Source organism: Marmota flaviventris, chromosome 1 (genome assembly GCF_047511675.1).
Source record: "Marmota flaviventris isolate mMarFla1 chromosome 1, mMarFla1.hap1, whole genome shotgun sequence".
Lineage (NCBI taxonomy): Eukaryota > Metazoa > Chordata > Mammalia > Rodentia > Sciuridae > Marmota > Marmota flaviventris.
In genome coordinates, this window is record NC_092498.1 from 197,271,073 (window position 1) to 197,283,497 (window position 12,425).

The 12,425-nt window shown below is 44.4% G+C and overlaps 1 protein-coding gene across 1 annotated transcript in view; it reads right to left on the minus strand.

The window, feature by feature from the left end:
• Nucleotides 1-12,425, minus strand: part of Scn11a (sodium voltage-gated channel alpha subunit 11) — an 86,754-nt gene that overhangs the window by 54,114 nt on the left and 20,215 nt on the right. Inside the window, exons 5-10 of the mRNA XM_027932205.2 lie at nucleotides 11,887-11,981; nucleotides 9,893-10,066; nucleotides 8,380-8,446; nucleotides 3,953-4,094; nucleotides 3,184-3,381; nucleotides 2,188-2,361 (exon numbers count right to left, since the gene is read on the minus strand). Coding sequence (XP_027788006.2) covers nucleotides 2,188-2,361; nucleotides 3,184-3,381; nucleotides 3,953-4,094; nucleotides 8,380-8,446; nucleotides 9,893-10,066; nucleotides 11,887-11,981 — 850 coding nt within the window. The remainder of the gene's footprint in view (nucleotides 1-2,187; nucleotides 2,362-3,183; nucleotides 3,382-3,952; nucleotides 4,095-8,379; nucleotides 8,447-9,892; nucleotides 10,067-11,886; nucleotides 11,982-12,425) is intronic.

Below are 12,425 nucleotides of genomic sequence, written 5' to 3' on the forward strand. Positions count from 1 at the left end.
CAATCCCCAGTACCAACAACAAAAAAGAACAGTCCAGCTAGCAATTGTACCTCAGTAGCTGAGCACTTGCCTAGCACGCAGGAGGCCCTGGGTTCGATCTCCAGAAGCAACAACAAAAAAATAGTCCAATTAAATATCACAAAATCTGTATACCGAATCTCAAGCACTCTCTCAAGCTATGAACAAGGGCTTGTTGATTTCCATCTTACCTACAATTCTTAAGTCACTGTAGATCAAAGGACGTAAACCTTCTGTTGTTCAGGAAAAACTCAGTATCCAGAATGGCTTATTTGCCCACAGTTTTGACCAACCAGAGTCTTTTCAATAATTATTCCCAGTTCTTGTTAAGGGGGGAGGGATGATTCATCTAAGGTGTCTGGGTCTTTGTCTAGTGTTTTGTGAAATGAGGAGAAAACTTTAAAAATACTAAAGGACATATTTGCAGTCTTTTCTTTATATCATTATCTAATAGAAGAAATCTGTCAATCACGAGCCCCTGCCCCCATCTCTACAGCACAGATCCACTGCAGCGGTGGATGGAGTCCTTCTAGCTACTTCTGCAAAGGCCCTGGGCTCCCTTCATCACCCTGTCATCAGGCATGAACCTTCTACCCACACCTCCCTCTGTCCACCTCAGGAGAGTGACTCTTGCCATGCTTCCCTGGATTGTGTCTTCAACATATTCCTCTTCTGATTTTTCTCTTCCTAATTAAGCCGTGTCTTAACATCATCCACCTTAATGATAAGGGTGACTTTTCTACTACATATTCCCTTATTGGCTCCTTTCTGTATAACACACTCACTATCCACTTAACATCCCTGCTGGGATGTCCCATGGGCACCTCTAAATTGGTACATCCAAAACTCAGCTGGCCATCTTTCCCACCCCCAAATCAAGTTTTTTTTCCTCTCAGTAAATGACCTTCCATTGAGTCATCTACCCGATACCTAGTCAGGCATCACATCCATGCTCTGCTCAATTCAATTGCCAGACTTGATCTATACTTTTCTGCATACTTTTCATGCAGTCTGTTCATCCTTCATCCTCGCTGCCCTAACCATAGTTTCACTCCTATCATCTCTTACTTGGGTTGCTATAGCAACCTCTTAATTCAATGCTTCTAGTCCTGTCTCCTCCCATCTCCTCTCTTCAATGCATCTAGCATTTGAAAACTGTGCCTCTGGTCATCTCACCCTTGCTTAAAATATTTCTGGGCTTCTTACCCCTTGCCGTCAGTGTAAAGGGTGAACCCACTGGCTTACTTTTCAAGGCCTTTTGTGATCATCCCCTCTTACCACTACAGCTTCTTGCTATTATCTCTGCCTCATCATACACATGTGCATGCAAACACACAACCACACTTACACATTCAAATACATGAAAGTGTTCTAATGGGTCCTGTTCTCCTGCTCATCTTTATTTCTAGGCCTTGCACACATCCCTCTCCCCAGAGAGAAGGATGCTTCTCTCTTCCTTTCATCACCCTTTCAGCTGAGGTACTGTTTTTTGGGAACCCTTTTCTGACCCACTGCTCTTCCTTCCTCCACCTCCAGCTCCCTGCCAAGTCTGGGTTGGTTGTCGGAAGTGGATGCATTGGGTTGCTCCATATGCCCTTGGACCATATTAAAGGGCTTTCTCTGGGGACTCAAATTCCCTCTTCCCTAGGGGATACAGCAAGTCAGAAGTACAGGGAAATGGTCTCCAGTCTCCAGCAATCTGTAACCAAAGATGGACTGAAGTGGGTGCTCATGTATTCTAACACCCTCGCTCCAGAGGGATTCAACTCCAGCCACCTTCAGTGGTAACTGGCTTGATCCTGCACTTTCCCTCGGAGTTCTCCCCTGAGGATTGAAGAAAAACATCTCTCTGGGATGACTTTCCAAACAATCTACTTGCAACCTAATGTCTTTGGTTTTGCTCCAGAGGGACCCACACTTACACACAAGTAGGAACCGTGCATCTCCAGTACCTACTCCAGTGCCAGGCAAATAAGAAACACTCTAAACAGCTTAAAGAGGTGTTTATAAATAAATGAGTAATTAAATAGACATGTAGATACATGAAAGTATGTGCAAAGGGATGAATGGATAAATGAGGAAATGAAGAACGAGTGGATCCCTTCAATTAGATGGTCCATGAACCTGTTCCCCTCCCCCAGTATTATCAATCCTTTGGACCAGACTTACATTTGAGGGAGCCTCTCCATCAGAATCTGATCCTGAAGTTTTGTCTTTCCTAGACTTTCTCTTCAGTAAGGACTTCTTTTTCTTATTTCCAAAGAACTTTCTCTTCTTTGGGGAAAAAGACGATGCTTGAAGGGAATTGAGTGAACTTCTGTCAATCCCCATGGCAACCAGAGCCTTAGAAAGTGAACAAAAGCAATTAACCAACACATTATACCTCCCCATAAAACAGTTCAGATGACCTCAGCCTCCGTCGCATCCCCCCTCCCATGGTAGTGATGCATCATTTAGATTGCTCATTGTCTTTCTGGAATATGCCATCTCTGTCCTTGTTTATCTGGAAAACATGTCCAGATATTTTGCAGAGATTGCAGATGTCAGATGTGTGGTTGACTCTCACATCTCTGTCACTAACCCTTACCCCATGTCCAGCATGCACTAGGAACTCAATCAATGCTTATGCCTGAGGTTGCAGATATGAAGGACTTAGAGTGGACTTCCCTCTGACACATCTCTGTAGAGAATGACAAGGCATATAAAACAAGTCCCTGCCCTGGAAAATCTTGGAATTGAACTGGAAAATGTAAAGACAGCAGAGAAACAATGAGAATGAAGGGGTTTTCAGCAAAGGAGAGTCATCAGGACTGTTGTTCCAGATCCCCCTCCTACCCCCAAATAAAGCCCCTGAACCAAAACATCTCCAAATTTCCACAAGAAAGCCTGGAAGAGTATCTGGATTTATATTTTCATAAATTGTCTCTTCCAGCCTATAATTTGAGACATATTCTACAAGGGTCAAAGAGCATCAGTCTCAAGGGCTCTCACCTGGAGAGGGAGCAGCACAACCAGCCCTCAGGGGGCTTAAATTCTCAAAAAAGCACAGGTGGAGAAAGCACTGAGGCCAGGACCAAGGCAGCCTTGAACCTCAGGTCACATTGCCTCTGGGGTCCTTCTGCTGCCCTGTGCAGATCCCACAGTCTTGACCTCCCACACCCCTACCTCCTTTTCCTCCTTTAACAGCTTCTGGGCTTCCTGAAACATTTTTTCCTTGGCCTCAGTCTCTGCAGCTACATTCCTGTTCTGCTCCTCATAAGCCATGGTGACAACAGCCAGGGTTAAGTTAATCAGGTAGAAAGAGCCCAGGAAGATGACCACCACAAAGAAGAAGACTGAGTAGATCCCAGAGGTGCGCAGGGTCTGCAAGGAACAGAGCATATGCTTGCATCTGAAGCCTCTTCCACAGAAGAGTGATCATCACTTCAAGAAAGATGGTACAGCCACAGACAACAGTTCTTTCCCCAGGTCTGGGTGGCTCCGCTACCTTAACATCCTCTGCAGCCTCCCAGCCACCCAGTACCTACTGATACCCCATCTCACAGGAGGGAGGTGCCATGCATACATCCACCCTCAGTGACTTTACTATTTTTGACTTCTCAATGGAATTTTTATATTTGAGAGAGAGAGAAGAGAGCACTAGTGGTGGAACTTCCAGCAATATTAAGTCTGGAGAGCCATAATACTTATAGAAAGAGTTTTTAGTTCTGTTTTTGTTTCATTTTGTGCTCTTCTTCCAAATATCACATTTATAATTTTCTTGAAATTTCAAACAGCACTTCTAAAGCAGAATGTAGTAATACAGCTACTAAAGACATGAGGAATCCATGACAAAAATAGGGATGGATGGTAGGTTTCCAATAAATAAATATGTAAATAACAGACACAGGAGGAAAAGGGAAGGGAAGAAAAAGAGAGACTATCAATAGGTAACCTGTCGATAAAGCTTCTCCCAGGAATCTTGAGTCATAAGCCGGAACATGGCAAGAAAAGACCAGCCGAAGTTGTCAAAATTTGTATAATTACTGTCAGGATTAATTCTGGTGTGGTTGCACGTAGAGTTGTTGGGACAGGATCTAGATGTTGGAAACAAGGGATCAGAGAAGGCATTACATTCCCCACAGCCCAGTTCCTTCCGCCAGGACGTGGTTCTTCAGAGGGACTTTGGCTCACGCCAGGAAGCCCTGGAGGAGGGTTGGGAGTATTTGTAGAGTGGCCGTCCATCCCTCTGCCAGCCACACCTTCCCGGGTTCACCCTCCTGTGGCTGCTCATGGGCTTCTTTTCCCAATGGATTGATCAATAAATTCATATTAACAAGTTTTTCATTGAAAAATTAAGTGCAGTGACCCAGCAATTAAACAATATAAAAGGGCCAATGACATTGTGTCCATCTGTCCCCAGTCCCTCAAGGATTATTTCCTAGCAGCATTTAACAGTTACTTTTGCAACCTGCTAGTATTCTCTGAATACAGAAACACACACACACACACACACACACACACACAAATACACAATACAAAGGGGAGCATGCCTTAAATAGTCTCCTGCATCTGGCTTTTCTCTTACAATAATACAGCTTGGAGATTTTTCTATATTAGCACACAGGGGAATATGTCCTTCTCTTCAGATTTGTATCATGCTTTTTCAGATCTTACAGTCTTATGATTTATATTACTGCTCTGCTAATGATGAATATTTGGGTTTTAAAGGTTAATCGTCTTTTGCTCTTACAAACATCTAGGCAATGAATATCTTTGCCCAGTGGTCTTTGCCCATTTTACCATAGCACACACCATTAAATATATCCATGGGATTACAAAGGTATGCATTTGCTTAATATTTAGAAAATGTAGCATTTTGTCACATAATTTTAAAAGACTCCATTCACCAAAGAGCTTGTAATGAAATGTGTGTGCCATTCGCACATACTACAATTCAATGACTTTTAACTCTTTTACATTATACCTCTAAATATATTGCTTACATTGATATTTGATGTATTAGAATCCCGCCCTGGTGGGTGAGGGTCAGCTCTCCACCATCCCACACCACTTCACCACTACTTCTATCATTTATCCCAGGAAAATACTGTGGCTCGTGCCGATGGCTCCCCTGAGTGGAGACATTTTTTCCTTGGCTTTGGCAGGCTGAATAGTTTTACTCCCTCGTTTTTCTGGAAAAAGTAGCTTCTTAAGAAGACTGAGTGACCTTTTACTTTTTTGTATGAACACTGTCATCCCATCTTCACAATCGATTGATAGAATTTCATGTTAAAAATGGGTTTCCCTTAGAAATATGAAGGCATCGCTTAGCTCTTATCCTGTGCTTCTGCTGAGAATTTGGATACCAATTTCAACTTTGGTGTCTTTGTGGGTGACTTTCTTTTCCTTTTTGGCTTTAAGATCTTTCGCCCACAAGATCCTGAAATACCAGGACAATGCACTTGGCATGGGCTTTTTCTCTTGGGTGTGTTGGGAACTTCATGGGCACCAAGGGTCTTACATCCTTAAGTTCCAGAAAAATTCCCTGCTTTTTTTTGTTGTTGATGTTGTTAATATTCTTTTTTAATTGTTCTGTCCTCTATTTCTGGAATTCCTACTTAGTCAAAAGTTTAGAACTTCTTTATTTTTTTTTTATATTTATTCTTACATTTTCTGTTTCTGTCTTGTGTTTCTATCATCTGAGCTACCTCCTCAGCTTCATCTTTTACACTCCATTGTAGATTTTTTTTTGTAATCACACTTAATTTCTAGTTTTCTGACTGTTCCTTTTTCTTAACAAGCCATTTTCAGTTTTAGGTATGCAGTACATCTCTTTTAATTTCACCAAGGGTCCTACTTAAAGTTTTTAAAGACCCACTTAGCTCTCTGAATTCTTGTTTTGTCCACAGCCACTTGTTCTGTTTCTTTTTCTGAATCTTCTTTCTGTCAAAGCCTGTCCCCCGATGTCATGGTGAGCCTGGGTTGTCCAGTGGCGGCTCTCACAAGCTGATTGGGAATTTTGCCGGTGGGTGGAGTGGGATGTCCTGAGAGCTAGGCTTGGCTTTAGGATACCTGGGGAGGAGGGCTTCCCTTGTGCCCTCACTGGGAAATGCTATGAAGTCCCAGTGCCCTCGAACTTCCAGGAGTCTATTGAGGATGGTCACACCATACTTGATGTCCCCCATTTCCCAGTCACCATTTGCCTATCTCCTCCTCTTTGGACGCACCTTCCTATCAACTTACCAGGTGATTGAGCCGGTCCCTCCACGTTCCCATCTCAGCCAACAGCACCACACGGGGAATGGAAGCTTGTGTAAGCTCTCTCTCCTTTGCTCTTCCTCCCATCTTTTACAGATGCACACGCATTTGTAGTCACTGATATACACCACCGTCCCCTTCAATCCACAAGTCCTGTTTCTTCTACCCCCTAAATGTCTTTGGGACTCATTCGTTGATTTCTTTTCTTTTTTATTAAAAAAAATTTTTTCTTCAATGCTGAGAATTGAAGTCAGGGTCTCCTCACACATGCTAGGCACATGCTCTGCCACCAAGGCACACCGTGACCGTACCCATCCATCTCTCTTCATCTCCATGGTACAGCTTCATGACTCTCACTTGTACTCATATAGTCTTGAGAGCAACTTCCTCGTCTACTCTCTCCTTCCATTCTCTACACAGAAGCCATTTTTAAAAAATCTACACAGATAGTTGTCCTATATTAAAACCTCTCTACATCTCCTGTTTCATTTGTGATTAAGGCCAAATCCTTGATCCTGACAGGGTACCAGACCCTGAACAGTTGGCTCCCATTTCTCCTCCTGCCTCTTCTCCTGCCCTCTGCCTGACCAGTTGCTGGGCTTCATGTGCTCCCTGATGTGTTTGCATGCTGAGGTCTCCTACCATGCTGTTTCCACTGTGGGGAGTGGGTTCTCTCACCCCACCTACCAGGACCTCCCACTCCCACTTTGGGTTTGGGTCAATTCATCCTCAGAAATGCAGCAGAGAGCAAAGCCTGGAGACCCCTGGGGCCTGCCAGAGGAGGCCTGTCTGAGAAGATGATCTCAGAGCTGCCTTCGCAGAGTACCAGCTCCCCAGAAACTAATGCACTATGACCTGCACAGGATGTCACAGACTAGAAGTTGGTTTATTATCAAACTCCTGAGCTTAGACTAAGAGAGCAGTGTCTGACACATAGAGTCAGGAACATCATAAAGACCAGGTGGAAACCAAGGCTGTTGCTTTTGTAGGTCAAGGTGACACAGTTCACCTTGCATTTTGCCTACATATCCATACCTGTCCTGCATGGTGAGAGGCCAAAGAGTCATTATCTGCAGCAAGCTAAGGATCCCTGGTTAACATGAGGACACTGCGGGTAGAGTGTCCTGACGGGGACCATTCTAGGGAGCTCAGTAAACCTCACATTAGATTCAAGCCTGTTGCATCTTGTAAGTGGTGTGACAGACTTTTCCCTAATTCCCCAGAAAGGGCCCCATCCCCTGTCGTATATCAGCATTTGTATATCTCCCTGGCAACACACATCACACTTTGTAGAATTTACTCTATGTCTATCTTCCCTGGCAGGCGTCAATTTCAAGAGAGTACAGCAGCTCTGTCCATAACATGCTGTGGGTCCTGATGTCTATTTGATATATGGGAATGGATGTAATCTATTTCATTACAGGGCCTTGCATATTATCTTAATTTGAAATACACTCAGTAAATCTTCATTGACTTGAACTTCTCACCATAGCCCTTAGAAGAAAGGGTTTCTCATAGGCCAGAGGGTGACCAACTCTGGAGCTGAGTGTGTGTAAATGCACAAGCAACTGCATTTGCAGTGAGAGGAGTGGTGCTCAGCAGCCAAGAGAAGTGAGCTCAGACAGTCTTGCACCGAGGCAATGCCAGCGAGCACCAAACAAGGTCCTATGTGGTTCTCCACCATGACTTCTTTAAGCCCTTGAAAGTCTTGATATCCACTCCATCAAGTTAAATGTCACTAAGTTTTTAGTAGATTTCTTATGAGCTACCCATTCAACATAATTGGGGGAAAACCTGTTGTGAACACTTGGAAATAACTTTCAATTGAATAATGCAAGTTGGGCCTGGTCATGCACTCCTGTGATCCCAGCTCTTCGGGAGGCTGAGGCAGAAGGATCCTGAGTTCAAAATCAGCCTGGACAAGTTAGCAAGATCCTGTCCCAAGAAAATAAGCAAATAAGTAAGGAAATAACTTTGCTTAGACACAGGAACTAATTGGCACTGTTTGAGAACTCTCCTCACTGTTTTTACCAGTCATTACATGAAGACTATTTGCCACATCATTCCACAGGTCCAGAGGTGCTTGGGGGTGGGGGTGGGGGGAGAGTTTAAACCCCTTACCTGCTGCCAAACCAGCTGCCACACAACATGGGTTCTTTGGAATCTTCTTCCTTTTCAAAGCAATATTCTGAGAGAAGAAAAAGCCATAAATTATAATTTTTCAAAAAGTACTAAAATAAAAAAGAGCAGTAAATACACCCAATTACTTTTGAAAACAGATGATTCTGAATTCTCTAAAACCATCAAAGTTGGTGTCCAGAGAGGAACTGAGTCTTAAGCCCTCAGGAAAGGGCAAGAGAAAAAGAGGGAAAGGAAGAATATACACACAACAGTGAATGAGCCAGGGACCAACCCAGGGCAGGGCCAGGTGTGGTGGAGGTGGCAGGGGGCTGGGCACAGACTCTGTCCTTGACCAATGCAGAAAGAGTGTAGCCACTTGAAATTCAGGACACATGGAGAAGGTGTAGGGTTGACTTCAGTGTGCAGAGGGTGGGCACAGAAAGAAATATTGGAGATACTTGAGGAGGAGGTTTGGAAGTTGCTGATTCTTTTTGACCAAATCCAGGCATTGCGAACACTTCTGCAAAAGTGGGGCTACAGCTTAGTTGGTAGAGTGCTTGCCTTGCATGCACAGGTCCTGGGTTCAATCCCCAGCACCATCCAAAAAAAAAAAGGCCATGATGAAGAAGTGGGCTGAGATCTAACTGGCAGGGGATAGAGTGGACAAGGCTCTTGTGGATGTGCTTTGGGTTTTTCCTTCTCTAGAAAATCCCAAAGAAGGGCAAATTCTTTAAGAAACCTATCTTCATTCCTCAGAAAACGTGGAATAGAACCACCATTTGACCCAGTTATTCCACTCATCAGTATATATTCAAAAGACTTAAAATCATCATACTACAGTGATGCAGCCACATCTATGCTTATAGCAGCTCAACTCACAATAGCCAAGCTATGAAAACAACCTGGGTGTCCTTTAATGAAAGAATGGATAAAGAAAATGTGGTATATATAACACAATGGAATATCACTCAGCCATAAAGAAGAATGAAATTACGGCATTTGCTGATAAATAGATGGAACTGGAGAATACCATGCTAAGTGAAAGAAGCCAGTCCCCAAAATCCAAAGGCTGAATGTCCTCTCTGATTTGTGGATGTTAACCCAAACAAGGGAGGTGTGGGGGGGGGGGGGAGAATAGAAACCCATTGGATTAAACAAAGGGAAAAAAGGGAAAGAGAGAGGGACAGGAATAGGAGAGACAGTAGAATTAATCAGTCATAACTTTCCTGTCCTTGTATTTAAATACATGGCCAGAGTAACTCTGCATCATGTACAACCACAGGAGTGGGATCATAAATAGAATAAGTTATAATATATGTGTGAATAATCTGCCAAAATACATTCTACTGTCATGTGTAACTAAAAAGAACGAATAAAAAAAAAACTATCCTTAGGTGAGACCCTGGATGGATGACACCCTCCCTTGTTCCTAAGAGCAAACTTTGCAGGGTGGCATGATTGGGGATCAATAAAAGTTAACTACGCACAAAAGAGTGAAAGGTGGCATATTTACCATTAGTTTCAAAGTTTTGGGTACAGTTGGTCCTGATACATTTCTGGTTCAGATTTCCCATGAAGAGCTGCTGACCTACCAGGGCGAAGATGCTGAGGCAGAAGAGGGTGAGGACCATCACGTCAACGAGCTTCTTCACAGAACGCAGCAAGGCCCCCACAATAACCTTCAGACCTGAGGAGGAGGAGGACAGGTGAGGGTGGAGCTCCTCCCACTCCAGGCCAGACCTGGCCAGGAGTAAGGCGGGAACAACCCTGGAAACTGTCAAATTGTGCACTGGAGTTGGAAAGTGGCCTGGCCTGGGACCCTGATGCCTTGATTCTTGTGCTTCCAGAGGACCATCTATGGTTTCCCTCCCACTTCATTAGTGTCTCCTGCTCATCTCTTTTGCCGGTTCCTCCTCTTCTCCCTCCCTTTTAAAGTTGTGGTGACCTGGGGCTCAGGCCTTGGTCTCCATCTGAGCCCATCCCTTAGTGATCTCAGCAGATTTCATGGCTTTAAAACCATCTATAGGCCCCAAATTCCCAAAATATAGCTCCAGTCAGACTGGAATTCCAGATTCATGTACCTAATTGCCTGTTTGAGACTTCCACTTGGATGTCTCCCAACATCTCAATCACAAAACATCCGAAACCTCTCCCCTCCAGACCCAATCCTCTCACGGTCTTCTCTATCCCGGTCAATGACAACTCCATCTGTCCACTCAGGCCAAAACTTTAGCGTCCTCCTTCACGCCTCTCTTTTGCCCACACCACACATACAATCGACCTGTCAGGAACTCCTGTGGCTTCTCCACTCAAATTTATAGACTCTGAACACTTTCCACCACCTCTATGCCCAGCACCTGACCTGAAGTACCACTGTCCCTTGCTTGAAAGATGGACACTTGTGCCACTTTGGGTTCTGAGAAGCAGACACTCTGGGATCAGGTGTGTAAGAGATTTGTTGAGGGGAAATGCCTGTGAAAGGGGACAGAGAGGGAGCAGCAGTCTGCAGGGACAAACTTCAGACTCCATATAGCCTTTAACATCTAAGACAGCAGAAAAGAAGTGGGATTGGATAGGAAGAAACTCAGTGCTGCTGATGAGTCTCAGCCAGAGGCTGGGGCACCCTGAGCCATGAGAGGATCCCAGATCCTTCAGGAGTGGGCCACAATTAGCACCCCTGCCAAGCAGGGCAAGCCGGATCTTGGCATGAGCATGGATGCAGTGGTGACTCCAGAGGGGTGACAGCTGGGACTTTAGTTAATTGTGCTCCCTGCAGCAGAAGATGAGAAGCATATTTCCATGGTAACTACCATGCCTTCTCCCTGGTTTCCTGCCTCTGTGGCTTCCTACATTCTGTTCTCTATGCCACAGTTCCCATCTCTTCAGAGCCAGATCCAAGTCCTCCCCATGCCTCTGAGCCTCCCCTTCACTTCTGTGACTCCCAACTCCACCTGACCCCTCACTCACCTTGTTCCAGCCCCACCCACAACCTTGCTGTACCTCCATCTTTGCTCCGGCTAGTTCCTATCTTGGAAACCCTCTTTCCAATATATCCGTTTATGTTCCTCCTCTCCGCCTTCAAATTTTTGCTCACCTCTCACCTTCTCAATGACACTGACCACTCCTAAGTTATAATCTGCTTCCCCTAACCTTTGTGACTTCCCATAGCCCTTGTGATGTCTAAATTTCCTTTTTACCTTCTGTAGCACATAGCAGGTTCTAACCTGCTGCATAATTTACTTATGGAACTGGAGAATACCAGTTGTATGTCTCCCCACTCCCAACTCTAGACCATGAACTCTATGAGGGCAGGGGTCTTTGTTTTCTCACCGGTAGATCCTAAGCATTCTAGCATAGCACCTGGAAAGATATATAATTATGTCAATAATTATTGATTGAACAATCAAATAAAAGTGTCCAGCCAGGTTTGTTTGATTCTAGTTTCCATGATGACATTTTTGAAATTTTTAAAGATATGAACCCGTGTTGAAATTCAGAGTGACTTACCTGAAACTACTGAAATTGCCTTCAAAGCTCTGAACACTCGGAAGGTACGCAGGGACAACAGATTGATTTTTCCAAATGGAAAATAAGATGCAATCCTGCAAGACAGAACACAGGGTTAGCCTGGGCTTGCTCAATCCAGCAGCTGCACCGATTGTCTCCACCAAGGCCAGAGGAAGCACAGCCTGGGGCTTGCACCCACCTATGGGAAATCCGCAACCTAACCTCCCAGCACCACTATCATCACAGAACCTGGCAACATCCCTGCTCATTGCTGTGGACCACAACCTGCCCAGGAGCCTCTTCTTAGCTAATCTTTACACACATGCATGGACAATAGGATTTCTTCACATTTACTGACTGATTACTAAATTCCAGGCACCAGTGTACTTTGCTAAAGTCTCCCAGTCCCTACATGGCCAAACCTGGATGTGATCCCAGGCTGTCTGTCTTCAGAGTCTACACTCAACTGTTGGGTTTTACCAACTTTCAATGACTAAGAATACGTCAATATTGAACTTCAAACACAAAACTCTGAAAAT